This window comes from Trachurus trachurus, assembly GCF_905171665.1.
Source record: "Trachurus trachurus genome assembly, chromosome: 1".
In the NCBI taxonomy this organism is placed as follows: domain Eukaryota; kingdom Metazoa; phylum Chordata; class Actinopteri; order Carangiformes; family Carangidae; genus Trachurus; species Trachurus trachurus.
In genome coordinates this window covers 38,766,203-38,787,110 of record NC_139891.1, presented here as the reverse complement: position 1 = coordinate 38,787,110, position 20,908 = coordinate 38,766,203, and the positions used below count along the sequence as shown (strand labels likewise).

General features: G+C 43.3%; 1 protein-coding gene across 1 annotated transcript; it reads right to left on the bottom strand.

Moving 5' to 3' along the window:
- On the bottom strand, window positions 1-8,970 carry LOC310984685 (NLR family CARD domain-containing protein 3-like). The gene is made up of 11 exons (XM_083969982.1): window positions 8,907-8,970; window positions 8,514-8,669; window positions 6,511-6,630; window positions 6,164-6,396; window positions 5,424-5,692; window positions 3,745-5,306; window positions 2,079-2,255; window positions 1,063-1,239; window positions 757-933; window positions 226-401; window positions 1-119 (listed from the first exon to the last, which is right to left on the bottom strand). Exons 2-10 carry the CDS (start codon window positions 8,648-8,650, stop codon window positions 227-229), a joined length of 3,027 nt encoding a protein of 1,008 aa, XP_083826108.1. The 5' UTR covers window positions 8,651-8,669; window positions 8,907-8,970; the 3' UTR covers window positions 1-119; window position 226.
- Window positions 8,971-20,908: the final 11,938 nt, after the last annotated feature.

Here is a 20,908-nt window from a genome sequence, read left to right as displayed (position 1 = left end):
TAGACCTGTTGTGTGTGACAGTGGAGCTGTTTTCAGATCAGTTCAGACTGAAGCACTGTCGTCACCTGCACTTCCTCTGGTTCCTCTATCAGTCAAAGATGAAGAAGCTCTAGTAACACCTAGAAACACACACAGAAGAGGTGATGAATGACAGGAATTATCCAGAAACACTTTTCCTTCATGAGTTGATTGATCTGGAGGGAAACAGCTACAGATTTAACTGACCTCAGAGTCTACAGTCGACAGTCTGGACTCTTTTCTGGAGATCAATCAGATCCTTCAGGTCTGAATCCTTCAGGTCATTTCCCCTCAGGTCCAGTTCTCTCAGGTGGGAGAAGTTGGACCTCAGAGCTGAGCCCAGAGAAGAACAGCTGATCTCTGACAGCTTGCAGTAATTTAATCTGAATAAAGAATAAAAGCAGTACAACATTCATTCACCTCTTCTTGTCAAAACTGATCGATCATTGCTGCTGACCTCAGGACAGTCTGTCAATATAGAATCAATATCTGATCAGACATGTTGGACTAAACACTGACTCCATCACTTTTATTCAGGACTGAACTGGATCGAAGTTTAGAGGCCCTGATAACTAAGGTCGTTCTTGGTCTCAATGTGAGACAAGAACAACTGGAAACATGAGACGACAACTGTTTCAAACGTCCTTCATTCATGACATCAAAGTGTGTGAAGATCAATCAGGTTTAGTTGTGGATCAAAGATCGAAGATCTACAACAGTAACAGTCAGTGAACTGACCTCAGAGTCTCCAGTCTACAGTCTGGACTCTCCAGAAAACCACTCAGATCCTTCAGGTGTGAATCCTTCAGGTTCCTGTTGTAGCTCAGGTCCAGGTGTCTCAGGTGGGAGGGGTTGGACTTCAGAGCTGAGACCAGAGAAGAACAGCTGATCTCTGACAAACTGCAACGCTCCAATCTGAATAAAGAATAAAAGAAGTGATGAAATACTCATGTTGTGCAGCCACATTTATCAGAGATTTACTGACGATGCTTGAGTTTTCAAAGACAACACACATGTCAATACCAAAATAAAACAGAATCTGACCTCAGAGTCTCCAGTCTACAGTCTGGACTCTCCAAAAAACCACAAAGATCCTTCACTCCTGAATCCTGCAGGTTCCAGTTGGAGCTCAAGTCCAGGTGTCTCAGGTGGGAGGGGTTGGACTTCAGAGTTGAAAGCACAGAAGAACAGCTGATCTCTGACAACCTGCAGTACTCCAATCTGAATTAAGAATCGAAATTGTACATCAAATCACTGATAATCAATCAGATCAGTTATGATCAATGGTCAGTGTCTAAATGAATAGAGGGACTTTGTTCTTCTATTATTGGATCTCAAAGAGCCTGAGCTCTGTCAGAGCGATTCAGACACATGTCACATCTACAGTGAAAGGAAAATCACCTCGTTTTGAACATTAAAGCCTGTAAATCTGTTTGAACAGACACCAAAAATGAAATGATCAACAGTGAAAATGGACACAACAGGTTCTGTTTTCAAGACTCAGCTGGAACTAAACTGGGACCTTAGAAACCTTTGTCACTGATGTGACTTAAGCTTGGTGAAATATTTGTTGAAAACAGATGAAGCTTCTGTCATGTTCAAATCACCAGAAGATCTGTGAGTTTGATTCTCATCAAGTTTATGATTTGAAGATAAAATACAGTGTTTTCAAATGCTAGAACTTCTCTCCATCACAAACTCTATGACTGGTCTCACCCTCTTTTTTTAATCTATTTTTGGGGGGCTTTTTTGCCTTTAATTGACAGGATAGTTGAGAGAGAGACAGGAAACAGGAGGCAGAGTGGGTGGGGGGGTGTGGGGGCGGTGACATGCAGGACAGGGCCACATGGCGCGGGACTCGAACCAGGGTCGCCTGCAGTGAGGACCATAGCCTCAACACATGGGGCGGGTGCTCTACCAACTGAGGTAAACACCGCCCCTCAAACTCTATGACTGGTCTCACCTTCCTAACACTGAGTCCTTTCTCTTCTCCAGCTCTTTGTTTAAATCCTCAACCAACAACAACTTCAAACATTTGAGCTGAATACAGACAAACTAACCTCAGAGTCTCCAGTCTACAGTTTGGACTCTCCAGTCCAGCACACAGAACCTTCACTTCTAAATCATGCAAGTTCCAGTTGTAGCTCAGGTCCAGTTCTGTCAGGTGGGAGGGGTTGGACTTAAGAGCTGATGCCACAATTCCGCAGTCAGTTTCTGAGAGTCCACAGCAACGTAGTCTGTGATTAGAGAAAACATAGAATCAGTCAATACATAACATGGCAGCATTTAACCTGTGTGTAATATTGGGCCCATTGTAAAGTCGTTGGTTTGACCTCATAATCACAACCACAGGTCAGTGTCTCTGTCTGATGCAGCTACTTTGCTAAATAATGATCATGCAGCAAACATGCAACATGCTTTTTTGAAGTGGGGTTGTATGAGGTACACATGGCCATTAAGTATACTATTCTGCAGTAGAAAGGTGAACACCAGTGCATCATGCTTTTTTCTGCCCAGCTGATGCACTGTACATTTTTACTTTATATCGTACTCTTGTATGTACTGGTGTATTATTTTGAGATTATTCTCATAGGCGGCTGAAAATACACTGATTAATTGTCCTCATAGACAGCCATGTACTGCGTGTGTCTTGGTGCAGCAAGACACAGGGGGGGGCCTCACTCTCTATGTTTTCAAAATATGTGAATTATATTCATGTGTCAATTGTCTAATGCATCAATCAAAGTTGTTTTGCATGAATATGATTGGGTTGCATGTGCTGCCAGATGGGTGGCAATGAAGTCAAGGGTACTTGGCGACCCGGACCTGGGTGGCTGAGGCTGGCTCTGGGGATGTGGAACGTTACTTCTCTGGGGGGACGGGGCTGGAGCTTGTGTGGGAGGTGGAGTGCTTTAGGTTGGACATATGGGGAAACTCACAAGCCTCTGGGTGGTGACACTTGGAGAGCCGTGATTGGGAGGAACAGCCCTGATCTTTATTGTTGGACTTCTGTGCTGATTATGGTTTGTCCATAATGAACAACATGTTCAAACATAAGGATTCTCATAAGTGTATATGGTACCAGGGCAACCTTGGGGCAAAGGTCGCATGTTCTGGACACTTTCTGAAGAGAGGCCCTGGCCCCTGAGCTGTCTACTGATCACCATCTGATGGTGAGTTGGCTCAGGTAGAGGGGAAAACCTTTGGATAGACCTTGTAGGCCCAAACAAGTAGTGTGGGTGAACTGGGAACATCTGGAGGAGGCCTGTGCCCTAGATAACTTCTACTCCCACCTCCAGAATCAGAATGGTCGATGTTCAAAGCCTCTGAGGAGAACTTTGAGGAACTCCTCAACACAACTTGTCCATCAAATCCACCCTCTGTAGAAAAGGCAGAGTTGGAGGACGATGAGGGATCAACATGAATTTTCTAGAGGGAAGTTGTTGAGGTAGCCAAACAACTCCACATAGATGAGATCCACCTGGAGATACTGAAGGCTCTGGATGTTGAGGGACTAGTATGACACTAAGTTTTCAACATTGCTTGGAAGTCTGGAGCAGTGCTTAAAGAGTGGCAGACCGGGGCGGTGGTTCCCCTATGTAAAAAGGGGTACTAGGGAGAGTGTGCCAATCGTAGAGATATCAAAACTCCGCCTGAGCCGTTTCCAGGTGTTACTACTGATCTGATCCACTGATCAATAACTATAAAGATCATGTCTGGACTCACCCAGCCTTCCTGCAGTTCCTCACAGCTGGGATCAGTCTCCGTCGTCCCTCCTGCGATGTGTTGTACTTCTCCAGGTCCAACTCTTCCAGAACCTGCTCTGACATCTGCAGCATGTAGGCCAGAGCTGAACACTGGATCTCTGAGAGTTTCTCTTCTGATCTGTTCTCTGACTCCAGGAACTGTTGGATCTCCTGATGAACTGACTGGTCCTTCATCTCCGTCAGACAGTGGAAGATGTTGATGCTTTTGTCAGGAGAGATTTCATGACTATTCATATTCTTCAGGTTGTTGATGGTTCTCTGGATGGTTCCTGGACTGTTGTCTGTCTGACCCAGCAGACCTCCTAACAGCCTCTGGTTGGACTCCAGAGAGAGGCCATGAAGGAAGCGAACAAACAGGTCCAGGTGACCATTTCTACTTCTGAGGGATTTCTCCAAGACTCTCTGCAGGAAGTCATCCAGGGTTAAATCAACATCTTGTTTTCCCAGGAAGTTCTCCAGGACCTGTGTGTTCCTGTTGGTGAAACAGTGGAGCATGTAGACTGCAGCCAGAAACTCCTGAACACTCAGATGAACAAAGCAGTAGACTGTTTTCTGGAAGATCACACTCTCTCTTTTGAAGATCTCAGTACAGAGTCCTGAGTTCACCAAGGCCTCTGTGACATCCAGACCACACTGCTCCAGGTCTTCTTGGTAGAACATGATGTTTCCTTCCTCCAGCTGTTCAAACGCCAGCCTCCCCAGCTTCAGAAGAACTTCCCTGTCGGCCTCCGTCAGCTCCTGTGGACTCGTCTCATGTCCTTCACCGTACTTGCTCGTCTTCCTCTTTGTCTGGACCAGCAGGAAGTGTGAGAACAGGTCCGTCGTGGTCTTGGGCAGCTCTCCTCTCTGGTCTGTGGTCAACATGTGCTCCAGAACTGTAGCACTGATCCAGCAGAAGACTGGGACTTGACACATGATGTGGAGGGTCCTGGACGTCTTGATGTGTGAGATGATTCTTCTGGACAGATCTTCATCACTGGACCTCCTCCTGAAGTACTCCTCCATCTGGGCGTCAGTGAAGCCTCGGACCTCTGTTACCCTGTCAACACATGTAGAAGGGATCTGATTGGCTGCTGCAGGTCTGGAGGTGATCCAGACCAGAGCCGAGGGAAGCAGATTCCCCTGGATGAGGTTTGTCAGCAGCACGTTGACTGATGAGGTCTGTGTGACATCAGACACAACCTCCCTGTTGTTGAAGTCCAGTGACAGTCGGCTTTCATCCAGGCCGTCAAAGATGAAGAGAAGTTTACAGACAGCCAGCTGCTCTGCTGTCACCTTCTGTAATGTTGGATGGAAAACATGGAGCAGCCTGAGAAGACTCAACCGCTGATCTCTGATCAGGTTCAGCTCCCTGAACGAAAGCAGAACCAGCAGACTGACATCTTGGTTCTCCAAGCCCTCGGCCCAGTCCAGAGTGAACTTCTGCACCGAGAAGGTTTTTCCAATGCCAGCGACACCGTTGGTCAGAACCACTCTGATGGGTCTCTGTTGGACAGGTGAGACCGTAGAGACGTCCTCTCTCTGTTGGACAGGTGAGACCGTAGAGACGTCCTCTCTCTGTTGGACAGTTGAGACTGTAGAAACGTCCTCTCTCTGTTGGACAGGTGAGACCGTAGAGACGTCCTCTCTCTGTTGGACAGGTAAGTCTTTAAAGATGTCGTTGCACTTGATTGGAGTGTCATGGAGGGTCTTCTTCTTGGACGTTGTCTCCAGCTGTCTCACCTCATGTTGGGTATTAACCTCTTCACTCTGTCCCTCTGTGATGTAGAGCTCAGTGTAGATCCTGTTGAGGAGGGTTCCACTTCCTGTTCCACTTCCTGTTCCCTCGGTTCCTTCAGTCACTCGTTCACATCTGCTCCTCAGACTGATCTTATGTTGATCTAAAACCTCCTGCAGACCACGATCTGCTGAGAGAGAAGAGACAGAGTCAGACTGAAGACAGAGAGTCTGACAATCTGATCAGATTATTTTCATCAGCTACAGAAAAACTACAATCAACAAAGAGAAGGTTTCAATCATCATCTTAAATGTCAGTGCTGTGTGATGGAACAATGACTCTGTCAAAAACAACAGGTCCTGGTTTCAGAAATGACCACATCAGCAGACAGATGTTCAGTCTCACTTTGTAAAACTGTAAAAAAAAACAAAAAAAAAAAACACGCACATCAGATAGGCCCAGTTGGGATGGGTGCTGGATAAAGGAGGGAATACTAGAACAATGAAGAAAATCCGCACACCATAAAAGCTCCCTTTCAAGGATTTAATAGCATTGTGACAGAGCGTCTAAAGAGCGTTCTGCTCGAAACGTCACGATGCTATTAAATCCTTGAAAGGGAGCTTCTATGGTGTGTGGATTTTCTTCATTGTTCCAGTCTCACTTTGTACACAGCTGCTCTGATTGGCTGTCTGCAGCTCACCTCTGGTTCTGGGTCTTTTTCCACACTGGGGACAGGAGGGGGGTCCTGAAGAACCAGACTGGTCCCAGTCTGAGATGCAACATTGTCTGCAGAACCAGTGTCCACAGCTGGTGGAGACTGGATCCTTCAGGACGTCCTGACAGAGACCACAGCAGGACAGCTGCTCATCCACAGAGACACCACTCCTCTTCTCTCTGTGAAGACATTACTGTATCAACAACATGTCACAGCTCCACATCTGTGCACTGATTGGTTGTCCACCTCAAGAGGGCAGGGCTTCAGTAACCAGAGGAGCAGAGATCTCTTACTGTGACTCTGAGGGTCGAGGTCCAGGACTGAAGTATGGAGGAGTAACTCTGGACCAGTCACTCTTCATAGACAGACAGATGGATCCTGGAGACTCTGCTCTCAGTCTTTGGTTCTGACCTCTGCAAACAGAAACACGTTTTTATTCTGTGTCCAGTCTCCAGCTGCTGTCTTCTCCCTGTTAATATATTTCTGTTAGTGTTGGGCGATCTTGACATTCTCAGATCGTCCTAATCGCCCTCCCAGGAGATCGCCGATAGGCGTATCCATTGCCGGTGGGGCAATGGATTTCTGTATCACTAACATGTCACAGTCACAGCTGGGCCTCATTTATTAAACTGTGCGTAGGATCGTTACTAAAGGTATATGTACGACCAAAAGCCAAATTTTGTGTGCGCCAAAAAATATTCATATTCATAAAACCCAGCATACGCACACTTGTAAGCAAACTTCCCTTTGCAAACGATGCAAACCGTTTTGCCAAGAGGTCAATGACCACTTGGCAAGTGGGTTTGCACGTTTTTTACGGGTGAGTGAGTTTAACTTCAGTACCGCTAACTGCCACACGTCGTTGCTTCTCCTCACTGGTACTTCGTGACTGTGGCTATACCCGCCAAGGGGGCAGTTGTCAAGCTGAGAAGTGAAGCTCACTTCCGCGTTCAAAAGACTGCAATCCCCTCGGCTTCCTCTGGGGGCTGGTGTCAGAAGGGAGCAACTCCAATTGAGCCCCATGTTAAAATAGCCGACTTTACAGCTTAAAAAAACATATTTACAGCCTGGTACATTTTATTTTTTTGGTCTCAACCGATAGTTTCTACCCCCGCACACACTTTAGGTTATTAGGTTTAAAGTTCTGGCCAATTAGTTGAGCGTTGAGTGACAGGTCCGGAGACCACTGCTTCGAGGCCAGTGTGCGGGTTCTCGGCCGGCTAACCGCCGCACCTCTCCAAATATGGAAAGTGAAATCCAACATGGCGCAGTTCAAACCCCCGTAGTAGCGGCACAAAACAGACTCCCCCAAACCAATGGGTGACGTCACGGGTGCTACGTCCATTCTTTATACAGTCTATGATACCCGCAGACCTCCGTTACACTGATAACAAGAAAACAGAGTGTAACGATCGAACAATTACTGGCTTTTTTACAGGCTTTAATATTTAATTGACTCTCGGTCATATGTTCACAGTATCATAGGAAAATATCTCATTATTCACAGCATGTAAGGCAACCTGGATGCTTTATTTCATGCAACCGCGCCGTCCTCCCCCTGAACTCCAGGAGTGGACAATATGACGGAGAGATGGTGGTGATTAAATATAGAGAAGGAATTTTGATATTGAATTTTCAGTTAGATTCTAAGAAGATGTTTCGTTAACAATTACTCAGTCAAATGCAAAATAACACTGTTGAATTAAGTCATTCTGATAACTTGCATCTAACACATGATATGGGTTGAAATTAAATGTGTGAAGGGCAATAATAAAAACAATTGTTCTTCTCACTCTACAGTTCTACGATGTGACTTCAGTTCACCACCACACCATCTGTGTCGCCAATTCCCCTTTTCCTCCAGACGATACGTATGCATGGGTCAGAGTTTGCTTATTATGGGTGCGCACATTCTACCGTCAAGATCGTTTTTTATAAATTACAACCTTTGCGTGAAAAGTGACGTACGCCACTTTCAGGCCCTGTTTTGTGCATATGCAACATTTATAAATGAGACCCCAGAGGAGCAGAGAGAGAGAGAAAGAAGCGGGAGATGAGTGTAGTGAGGCGAGCTGAATGAAAACCTCAGCTGAGGCTGAACTTAAAGCCACTGAGGGGCTGCTATAGGAGCTAACAGCTGACTGTAGTGTGTAGTGAAGTCCAACTTCTTTTTATTTGTCATTTTACTGGAATATTTTAACAAGTCTGATGGATCTGGTTCCTGGTTTCTCTCTGTTTCCTTCACATGAGTCTAATGACTGAATCAGCTCAGTTTACAGTAGAAACCGTCGCTTACCGTGACTCTGAGGGTCCAGGTTCAGGTTCAGGACTGAAGTTTGGTGGGTATCCTTTGGACCTGTCACTCTTCATGGACAGACAGATGGATCCTGGAGAATCTGCTCCGTCCTCGTCTTCATCTACACGAACACTCATCTTCAGGACTTCATTCAGTCTGAGAGGGAAACCAGTAAGAGATGACACACACATACAGAGTGTACAGTATAATAAGCCCATGTTGTTAATACACAACACTGGTGTTTATCACACAACAAGCTCCCTCCTCATTCCCCCAGACCAACTTTAATCTGAGCTCAACAATCAACCTGTAAGTCAGTGCTGCCAGAACAGGAGCCACCTCTGCACAAGATCCCTGCACTGGAGGAAAAACAACCACAACAAACAAACTGACTGAACACTGATCAGTGGGTCATCTGTGACGTCAGCAAGAGAGAGGGAGTTTTCCACCACGCTTGGACTTGTAATCAGACTCCTGTCGCTCCTCGCGGCCTGTGACTGTGGATGGGGTGGACATTGAGTGGGTTCAGTCATACAAGTACCTTGGAGTACACCTTGATGACAGGTTGGATTGGTCTGTACACACAAGCGTACACAAAAAGACACTGTAGGAGCCACCTTTTCAAGTTTGTGTCTTGTGCAAGTTTTTATTTTGACCACAAGGGGGCAGTACCTTTTTCTTTTGTTTGTTTGAAACCCCAGCAGCTGCTGTGGAGTAAAACCTGCCTGGCATGAGAAGCAATTAGTTTGAGTTTGATGGTGCTGGTGGGCTCTCTCACAGTTCTTACTGGCAGTCAGAGGAAAGCCAGGGATTTTTGTTTTGCTGCAATCTGCATCATCTTTATGGTAATTTTTCTGTTTATTAAAGGTGTACAGAAAAGAAAATTGAATTTAAACCAACACTAAGGAACTTTTCAACCTTCATAAAATATTTTCATAACTTTTGTGATGATACATCGACTTACAACAAGTTGAATGACACCTCTGTCATGGCCTGAGGGGGTCTGTATCTCTTTCTCTGGCACTAAGCAGCTTTGAGGAGCATGGTAGGAACCCTGCTCTCACGCTAGTGTTCATGGGAAATGGAGTCTTCCTTCACTTTCACTTTTGCGAGTCACAACAAGGAGGGAACAGGCAAAACAGCACTTTAGCAATGGACTATGTTTGTGTTTTCACTTTGAAATGATCCACTGGAAACAGAAACTTAGTTTTGATGTCTTTTGTTAATTTTAATGCAGGATATTTACAGGGCTTCACGCTAGTGTTCATGGGAAATGGAGTCTTCCTTCAGGCAAAACACTACCGCTTTGGTCCACAGGCGCCGCCAAACTCAACCAAAACTGAAAGTTCTTTAGTACTGCTTTAAGCCCACTCTGGGTGATAAAATCAGTGTAATAACTCATCTATCAGACGTTGTAGGCCAAACTTTGTGCAAAATTCTATTTTTGAGTAAATCCGGGATGAAAGTGTGTTTTTTTTTTTCGCATTGGATAATGCAGGCGCACAGATTATACGTCAGCCTGTACACGATTCACCAGCCACTGATATTGGATCCATCATCCTTCAATCAAACGTCTGAGACACACACACACACACACACACACGGAGCTCGGTCTCGCCCCAAGCTTTGAATATCCCGCCCGCTCGATAACGACCAATCAAATTAGTTTTCCTCACTCGGGTAAACTCGTGTTGCAGCTCGTGACAACTCGGCGCGACAAACAGGACAAACGGCCATTTCTGTACACCTTTAATAACTTCTTTTTGTTGCAATAAATGGGAACCTCACCCAAAGAGAACAACCTGGCACAACCTAATTTTTTCCTTTATTTTTTCCTCTGAACTCAAGTAAAGATCGTCCTCCAGCCACCATCAGGTGATTGATAAGATTTTGCTTTTTGGATAGTCACCACAGACACAAAGCAGGCTTTTCTTTTTGGGAAGACTCAGGTCCTTTGACATCTGTAATGTAATGCTGTGCATGTTCTATCAGTCCATCATTGCTGTGTTACATTCTTTGCCATTGTCTGCTGGGGTAACAAGATAAGATAAGATAAGATTACACTTTATTGTCAGATCACTCTGAAATTTGTCTTGCGTCCCATGATGCCCAAAGTTTCACACAAGTATTAAACAAAATAACAAAAGCAGAGTCTAAGGGCAGAGGATGTTGTTGTGATGCCATGTGAAGCCCTTTGAGACAAACTGTAAAAACGGGCTATACAAATAAAACTGCCTTGCCCTGGCCTTGCCTTGCCATAACATTCACAGAAAGCATAAATGTTACTCAACATCAGGGTCAGGCAACAACCGCCATCAAAGAAGATGCTGATAGCAATAAATAATGCTCAGAACAGCACCAAACTTCATCAACAGTATTTACAGGGTCCCACTCCCATCCCATAATACGAGGCATCAAACACCTGCTAGCTTTGCCTGGTTTCTATTGAAAAGAGACGAAAACACAACTCACCCACTCTCCCTCAGCTGCTTGCTACTAATACAGAAGCCTTGACGAGTTGATTACCGAATGCAGGCTCGGGTCGGGTAGCTGTGCTCTAGGCTGGACATATACGGTAGTATTACAGGAACTACAGTAGAAGAACAAAGTGTTGTTGGCGAGCAGACTGCAGAGATGCGTTGACTGTATTGTGGTGTGCTACAGTACATTAAAGCAGAAGTAAGCAATAGTTTTGTGTTAATTTAAGTCTTAAATAGTTGTATCTTCCCACAGCAATCACTTCTATAGAGTGTTTGGTCTGAAACACGGGTCTGTCAGTCACTCTGCTCTGCTCTGAGCCGAGGAGAAAACTTTTCTCGTATCCTACAACCTTTATCCAATGAGGAGAGAGAACGGCATAAAGGGGCGGTCCTCTCTGTGTGTGCAGCCAAGGGATGCGCGTGAATGTGGTGACGTAGGGACTTGGGCGGGGGCTGCTAACTCCATCTGCTGACAAGACGTTATGGTGCGTTCAAGGCAGCCCGTTTTTCCGACCTGTGAAGTCGTACCAGTTTGATCTGGTACGAGTTCACGGGTCGGAAGTTACGATTGGCCGTTATAGTGACTTTCACAGGTAAAACAGGTCGGAGAAACACGAGTGGGTTGCCTGGAACGCTACAAAGTCGTAAGTTGTGACTTGAAGCTGTAATTTACGGTTTCAAAAGCCTGCCTGGAACGCAGCATTAGCCAAAACGACCGGATCGCTTACTTCTGCTTTAAAGCTAGCCCAGTTGAACAACAACATGTTGAAGGGTCTTTGGGCAAGACACTGAACCCACACTTGCCCCCCAATGTGTCCATTGGGTGTATGAATGTGTGTGAAAGGGTGAATGTGACCTACAGTGTAAAGCGTTTTGAGTGGTCCAAGAGACTAGAAAAGCGCTATATAAGTGCAAGTCCTTACCATTTACCATTTACAATAAGCCTCCTTATTTCAGAACACTAAACATTGAGTTGCTCAAACTGTCACAGTCAAATTTACACTTCGGGGATCCACCAATAAATTCTATGAACACTGGCAACCTCTTAAATCGCATTTTGAGAATATGAATTGTACATCATTAGACTAAGATACGTATTTTTCTAACTGCTTTATGTATGTGCTCATGCTGATAATGTGATTTTGGATAAAATATTTATAATTCTTTTCAATTCAAAACTGTCACAGTCACTGCATTTCAGGAACTAAACATCACTGGACTCTGGAGGAGCGGCTGGAGGGGAGTGTGTGAGCTGTGTTTTTGTCTCTTTTCAATAGAAACCAGACAAAGCTAGCAGGTGTTTGATGCTTTGTATTATGGGATGGGACCCTGTTTGTACTGTTGATGATGAAGTTTGGTGCTGTTCTGAGCATTATTTGTGGCTGTGAGCGGCTTTTTTTAAGAGGTTGGCTCTTGGCTCCACAGACAACAGTGTTTTTCTATCGGTCTGTCTGTGCTGAAGTCCCTACGACTGGAGAAGTTTGCAGTTGACAAACTTGTTCTCTGGAGGGGGAGGGTCTACTGGGTCTGACGGTGTATTATAATAATATTATATTATTATTATTATTATATTTATCCAAAAATAATAACTTAATATTCATATCAGCATCAACAGCAAAAAATTAATGCCTGTCCCCTTCCCGATGGATATCTACAACGATGTCCTCGCAGGTTGCAGGTTATGATCTTTCCTGCCACATGCCATCACACTGTACAATAACAAGTCTGGTCATTACTTATAGTCAATCAGCACTTTACACATGACACACACTGCACATTTCTACTTTGCACTATTACCAATATAGACCATTTGTTGCAGGCTGGCTGTGGAAGTCTATCAACTCGTTTCTCAGGTAGGCTACACCTAGAGCACTGTAAAAGAGAGTAATGACACGCATTGGTCCAATGGAAGCGCCTCCTGATGGAGGAATATGGGAATTGCAAAAGCGCCCAAGAACTGACAACTCTGCATTGTTGGTGAATGAGCTAGTGTGGTGTTTTCTAGCCTGGTTGGCACGACTTTCCAATGTTGATACTCAGCATTGGGTCTGGCCAAGACGTTAAGAGAATCCATTTCTCAAAGCGCATCCTTCAAACCTGGTTTACCCGCCCCCCTCAAATGCCTCAGTCTGCTATTGGTCGAAGCCAGAATAGGCGGTGTCGAAGCTTAAACCAATCACACCGCTCTTTCCGGTCGCTGCTCTACTGCGTCACTTACTTGAACACGCCTCTACCCAGAGCCGTTGGAGAGGCTCGACGTTGATTTCTCTCGAAAAAGAGGGTGGAGTTCCCGAAAATTCGGGAGACAGAAATCCAGTTAATAGCACGGTTGGCCAGACTAGAAGTCAGCAGCGCTTTTGCGAGGCGTGACGTCACTAGTGTGGGCGCGACCAGGCTAGGTGTTTTCAGTAATTTAAGGACATTTATAGAGGATCCTTTACAGATAAACATTAACACATAGGCGAGTAAAAAAAAAACAGTTGTCTACATTAATGTTTCAATCTACATTTTGTAATAAACAAATTATAAGTATAATTCGATATGACCAAGACACCTAAAAACAAAAACACGGCCGTTTTCATCAATTTACAAGCCAGTGGGCAACACACATACATTGGAGTGAATGGGTTTTCTGGGCGCTTTTGCAATACCCATATCCTGCCACTAGGGGCGCAAAACCCTTAAACCCTTAAGCCCTTACCACGGGAGTCAATGGTGGTGGCGTTACTCTCTTTTACACTGCTCTAATTTACACAAAATACAACACACACTCCCCCCTCCCACCTCCATTTCCCCCACACATACCCACTTACTTATAAAATATAGAGTAAGATGATACAAATAGAGTAAAATTCTGAATAATAAAAACAAACAGTTAGTGCAAGAATCATTCGTAACTTTAAGTATGCAGTATTTTAACTGCATTTCTGACGTCCATAACAAACCAAGCCTTCATATCTACATCTATAGCTTCTCCTCTTTGTTCTGAACAATTATTTCCTGTGTAACAGACCTAGACAGTCGATCAGATCGTGTGTGAAGATATACAGTATGTGTAAAAATCAATCAATCAATCAATCAATAGTCATGTCTGTGTTACGTGCAGGTTCGTGGGTGAAGTACGAAGAATAATGGAATAGTTTGACACTATAGTCTGTGTATTTGCGCTTGAAGTGTATAGGCTACCACCTCGTGCTTTCGTTTCCTCCTCTTCTCTCTCTGTGTCTCTGTGTGGACTGAAGTTCACTGTGACTCTTCTTTCCTCCACAGTCCACAGGGACAAACTGACTCACACTTCAATAATAACTATAATAATAATAATGATGATGTTTTAGCACTCACCCGCATCAGACTTTAGACTCTCTCCTTCTGCTCCTTTTGTCATTAAATAGGGCGTCTGAATACTTTCACTTTCACTTTTCACTTCTCGAATGTGTGGCTGCATGACTCCCCCTCCTTATCTGTATTTTCAGGAAATCCCTATTGCGTTGAATGTTACTCAGTCGGAGACCGACTTAAACTCTTTTCCAGAGAGGGTACTTTATTACACGATATCTGATTTGTGAAACTTTTATTGTATTTGTAAAAATGCAAAAAAAAAAAAAAAAAAAAAAAAGGGGGGGACATGTCAGATTCTATTTTTCATCCCTACCCCTACCCCTAGCCCTACCCCTAGCCCTTACCCTTGCCCTTGAAACGGAGCTACAAGGAGTAGTCAACCCCTACGAATTGGGACACCACTTCAACAATCACATGCGTCATCAGTCGTCTCTGCTGGCTTTCACATAAGCAGACGTGACGAGCTTTTGCCACAAATCCTCTATTCAAAACCACGTTAACTTAATAAAATAAAATAAAATGTAATGAAGAATGATCGGTTCATTGTAAAACATGTATTTATTGATGTAAATGTGGTGATTTCTGCTACAGATCCCCCAGGCAGTTCTGCTTCTGTGTCCAAAACACATGAAGCTTCACTTTTAATTCAAACAAATTAATGCGACAATTGTTACATTTCATCAATGAGACTAGCATTTACCTCCTAAAAAGAATGTAACTACGCGGCGGTAAACCTTTAAAACCCTGCGGGTAAGTTAATTAGCGATCGTCTTTTCTACCGGGACGAGGTCGGGAGGTTGGCCGGCTGACGAGCTCTCCGGACGGGGTGGTGTCTCCGTGACGAGCCGCTGATCTGCTCCACAAGTGGAGGCTCCAACGTGGAGCTTCACTTCTCCGAAAAACATCGGAGCAAACGTCTAAACAGCCTCATGTGGATAAACCGACCGCACATTGGGATCTAAACAGCTACTTTCTCGCATGAAAAAATATTAAAACTTAACAAAATGACGTAATAACAGCGCTACAGTGAGAAATAAATCAGCTGCCGGTTGCCGCAAGATGCATTCTGGGAAACTTGCCATAGCCCTCGGTCCGTAGTGTGCCCCTGAAAGATCTCCGTTTCGAGGGCGAGATAGCCCTACCCCTTCCCCCTAACCCTCGTCTGAACCAGAATCGGGACACCCCTACCACTTCACGTGAACGCGCAAAACGAAGGGTTAGGGCCAAGGGCTAGGGCTAAGGGGGGAATCGGAATTCGGCCTTAGACTTTTCATACAACTGGGGGCCACAGCCTCTGAGTCGGGAGTTACAGTAATGGCATTTTTTTCCCAGAGAGGGTAAAGACAAGAGACTTTATTACACAGTTACACAAAAACATACTTAGCAAATAAGGAATATGGAGTCACGGCAGACTTATATTTCATTTCATGCTATAGTGTGTAGGGGTTGAAGGAGGGAACAGGGAGACAATGCTGTTTTTCACTGTATTTTACCGTTTGTGTCATAAACACAGGAATATCAACTCTGGACTTGATTCAAGTGTACATTTCTTTCCACAGACAGCTTCAGATGGCGACTCAAACATGTGCAGAGAAGTTTTTATTACTTGAAGCAAGTCCAGAGTTGATATTCCTGTGTTTATGACACAAACGGGAGCTTCCCACTGCACCTGAACACACCGAGCGTCAATTTGGGTCTCGACTCCGCCAGACTTTGAATTAGATCTAGTTTTACAAACATGTCGGCTTGTTGAAGTAAATAAACTTCTGGCTGCATGTTTGATCTGTTTGTTTGTTTTGTTCTTTCAAAATACGACCACTTCCTGTTTTTGTAGTTTTTACTTCATAAATATATTTTCTCCCACCATATAATTAATTATCTCATGCACTCAGTTGGCAGCTAAACAAACAGCATCAGTCCTGCAGTGAATCCTCCCTCCATGATGGTTTTAACGTTCAGTTTGTGTTTACACTGTTTTACAGAGACGTTAAATCAACTTTATGGACTTTTTTGTAGCTTATTGCATAAATAAAATCTGCTTCATGCATTAATTATTATAAACACGATGCTGCAGCATAATAAGGATTGAATTCCAGCTGTGTTGAGGACTTTTGAACGTTACAGCTACAACGACAATGTCAGTAATCGTAATTAAGTCTATTAAAACATAAAATAAATTCTCAAATGAATGGAAATGGAAACAAATCAATGCAAAAATAAAAATTGGAGTCACTCTACAACAGTTAAGTCAGTTCTTACCGAGATCAACCAGCTTTAAATCAGCTTGTGTAACGCACATTATCGAAGAATAGTATTAAAAGTCACCACAGATGGATTTATGTGGTACCTGTGATGTTTAACATCCAGATAATATCAATAATAATCTCAGTTTTAATGCTTTTCATGTCACTGACAGACACTTAAGGGTAGTTCTCTTATTTTAGAATACTAAAAATAGTAGGCACTTTACTCCATGCACTTCATGACAGATGCTCTTTAAACACCAATAATGTTAAAAATAAAATAAAAACTACCAAGATGTTGAATTTATAACCACAAATACATACAAATCTTGTATAAATATCATGGGAAAAAGTTACAAAAAAAAAAGAAAGGTTTTTCTATCTTTAAAGCAGAAGTAAGCGATCCGGTCGTTTTCGCTAATGCTGCGTTCCAGGCAGGCTTTTGAAACCGTAAATTACAGCTTCAAGTCACAACTTCCGACTTTGTAGCGTTCCAGGCAACCCACTCGTGTTTCTCCGACCTGTTTTACCTGTGAAAGTCACTATAACGGCCACTCGTAACTTCTGACCCGTGAACTCGTACCAGATCGAACTGGTACCACTTCACAGGTCAGAAAAACACGAGTTACGAGTTGCCTTGAACGCACCATAACTTCCTGTCAGCCGATGGAGTTAGCAGCCCCCGCCCTCGTCCCTACGTCACCACATTCACGGCGTCCCTTGGCTGCACACACAGAGAGGACTGCCCCTTTATGCCGTTCTCTCTCCTCATTGGATAAAGGTTGTAGGATACGAGAAAAGTTTTCTCCTGGGCTCAGAGCAGAGCAGAGTGACTGACAGACCCGTGTTTCAGACCAAACACTCTATGTAAGTGATTGCTGTCGAAAGATACAACTATTTGAGACTTATATTAACACAAAAATATCACTTACTTCTGCTTTAACTGACCTTAAAATGGATAAAATGATGATAATAAAAGAAGCCAGAATGGTTTGAGTTCTTTATTCAGGGGGCGGCTGTAAAAAAGGGGGCAAACTTTTATTTTTTAGCACCAGTTTTATAAAGTGGATTTGCTGGTTCTCTGGGGTTTTCCTGATGTACACAAAAGAATGAATGCAGAACATTATATAACAGATGATCTTGGAGAAGAAGAAGGAGAAGAAGAGGAAGAAGTGTTTAATTTCAGAGAAAACAAGCACTAGAAATGTCTCAATTTGGAAAATCTTCTTATGTTTTTAATTACAATCAAGATTAAATTTACAAATTTTTGGAACCTGGGAATTTCTTTTAAACAGTGCACATGTAACATAAGTTAAAAACACAAAAGGATTTTTATTTTATAAATGTTGTTACCTGGAATTAGACAGGGGAAAAAAAAACAAAAAAACATCATTAAATACTGGGTGCAGCTATCTAAGGCATCTTTAATTCAATAGAAAAAAGATCTAGAAGTTTTATTACAAAGCAGGAATGAAGCTATACAATGTCACATTATATTTTATTCCTTACACACTGTACAAAGTCTGTTTCCTTCAGGGCTGACCGCGCCAACCGCGACACTATAGGCAGCGTAACTTTTTGTTTCTCGTCATCCTACATTTACCTTGTGTCTATACCAGACACACACACACTGTATTTACATATTTAGACATGAAATACAAACATAAATATGAGCAGGCTCTGTCTCTCCACCTCCAATGGCATCACATTAAAAAAATACACCAAATATTGGCCACCTAAGCTTTACATCGACTGACTGTCGCCTCCCCCAACAACCCCAATCCCTCCTTTAACAATGACGCACTTTAGCTGAACTGGTTCAAAAGTGCTTTAAAGGGATAGTCAAATCCCAAAATTCAAATTTCATTTTCACTCATTATTATCTCCTCCCCCTCATGTGGACTAAGGGCTGGGAGAAGTTTCAGAGTCCTCCGTGGCTTCTCTGAGTTACAGGGGGTCTCGGCGTAGCAGTGCATGTCCATATGACGGTTGTGAATGGATACCAACTGTCTTTGTAACAAAAAGACACACCAAAAAACATCCAAATACCTCCATGCTGCTCGTCTGTAATGTCCCTCTTGTATTGAAGCCCCAATATGAGAAACTATAGAGCAACACTGGGAGCTTCCGCTACAAACAAGCTTAAAATATAGACTTATTTGATTTTTTTTCGGAACAATTTCTCATGTCGGGGCTTCAATACAAGAGGGACATTATAGACGAGCAGCATGGAGGTATTTGGATGTTTTCTGGTGTGTCTTTTTGTTACGAAGAAAAGTGCATGTCCATATATAACGGTTGCAAATGGATACCAACTGTCTTCGTAACAAAAAGACACACCAAAAAACATCCAAATACCTCCATGCTGCTCGTATGTAATGTCCCTCTTGTATTGAAGCCCCGAAATGCAAAATTGTCCTGAAAAAAATTAAATAAGTCTATGTTTTAAGCTTGTTTTGTAGCGGAAGCTTCTCGAAGCTCAAATTTGGACTAACTGGGAAGAGGAGCTTCCGCTACAAACAAGCTTGAAATATAGACTTATTTAATTTTTTTCTGAACAATTTCTCATTTCGGGGCTTCAATACAAGACGGACATTACATACGAGCAGCATGGAGGTATCTGGATGTTTTTTGGTGTGTCTTTTTGTTACGAAGACAGTTGGTATCCATTTGCAACCGTCATATGGACATGCACTGCTACGCCGAGACCCGCTGTAACTCAGAGAAGCCACGGAGGACTCTGAAACTTCTCCCAGCCCTTATTAGTCCAACATGAGGGGGGAGTAGGAGATAATGAGATGAAATAATGAAATTAGAATTTTTTGGGTGAACTATCCCTTTAAAAAGAAGAAGAAAATCTTGACTTGACCTGAGCTCTTTGGTCAAATTTCTCTGCTGTGTACAGAGGCGGAGTCACAGTATCAAAACACGCCACAGTGAAAACTCCACTACCTGCTGATGGCACCGAGCTCATCTGACCAAAGAGCTGAATTAATCAATTAATTAATAAATTATTTAATTAATTAATTAATCGTCCGTACATTAAAAAAAAATTAAAATTAAAATTAAAAAATCAGGAACTCCCGTATAAACCATGGGCTTCAAAAATGATCAACTGGGTGAAACGTCAGCGCGTCTTCATCATCATTATATCAAAAAACGATATAAGCATAAACAGTTATGTGGATATTTAAGTGACTTGTGAGAATACTGTACAGTAAGTCGGCCTAATGCTGGTCGTCGGTTTATCAACACACAGAAACCTCTCAAGTGTAAAGTCAGAGTTAAAGCTAAATCACATAGCCGAGAAAAAGTCAATGTACAAAGGAACTGATCCATCGAAGGCCTGAGAAAGATGTCGGGTTTTGTTTTTGTTTTGCTTTTTTGTGACATTTTTTTTTTGCATCTTGTGACATGATTGTCGTTCCAAGCCGGAAAATCTGGAAACCCAATCATATTTACTTACAGCAAATGCATAGGCTACAAATAACCAAATGAAAGGGGTTAGTTCAAAATTTTTTTGCAAATTGGCCCATTGCCATAATAATCCCTATAGTCATAGCAGTAGGTTCATTACCTTTAATTGTCGGTGCAAGGTGTTTTTAGAATGGCAGAGCAGAGCCGTGAGCTGCTCAGAGCTACGCTACGGAGGCTCATTCTGGGATTTCTTGGTTTCCCTCATTGATGAAACTCATCAAATACACAATCCAACAACTACTCCACAACGCTCTGGTGGACAAGTTGTGAGCTGCACATTCACCACGCTATGAGATAATAACACAACGTTACCACACAGAGTTGTTTTAGAGGGAAATACAGAGACTGTTGATGAAAAACTGTCCCTGAAGGCAACGTGCATCAGTGGTTTTGCATGAATTTCCCTCTAAAACAACTCTGTGTGGTAACGTTGTGTTATTATCTCATAGCGTGGTGAATGTGCAGCTCACAACTTGTCCACCAGAGCGTTGTGGAGTTGTTGGATTGTGTATTTGATGAGTTTGATGAGAGAAACCCCAAAAAATCCCATAATGAGCCTCCGTAGCGTAGCTCTGAGCAGCTCACGGCTCTGCTCCGCCGTTCTAAAAATAGCTTGCACCGACAATTAAAGGTAACGAACCTACTGCTATGACTATAGGGATTATGGCAATGGGCCAATTTGCCAAAATGTTGAACTATCCCTTTAAAAAAGGTGTAAAGCAGACGAACAGCAGAGTTACCCTGGAATTTGTTGTTTTTATATATATATATATATATATATATATAACGTACACGAGGAGTGGCGAGTGGGGCTGGGTGTCGTTTGGTTCAGGTACCAGATTCTCACTTTTCTTTG

What these genes read in the sequence shown, in the direction of transcription:
- LOC310984685 (XM_083969982.1), bottom strand. Translation starts at nt 8,650, where the DNA reads ATGAGTGTTCGTGTAGATGAAGACGAGGACGGAGCAGATTCTCCAGGA. An exon ending in TCAGAGCAGCTGTGTACAAA is followed by an intron (nt 5,693 to 6,163) that starts GTGAGACTGGAA and finishes CTTCTCTCTCAG; the next exon opens with CAGATCGTGGTCTGCAGGAG. An exon ending in TGTAGACTGGAGACTCTGAG is followed by an intron (nt 934 to 1,062) that starts GTCAGATTCTGT and finishes TTCTTTATTCAG; the next exon opens with ATTGGAGCGTTGCAGTTTGT.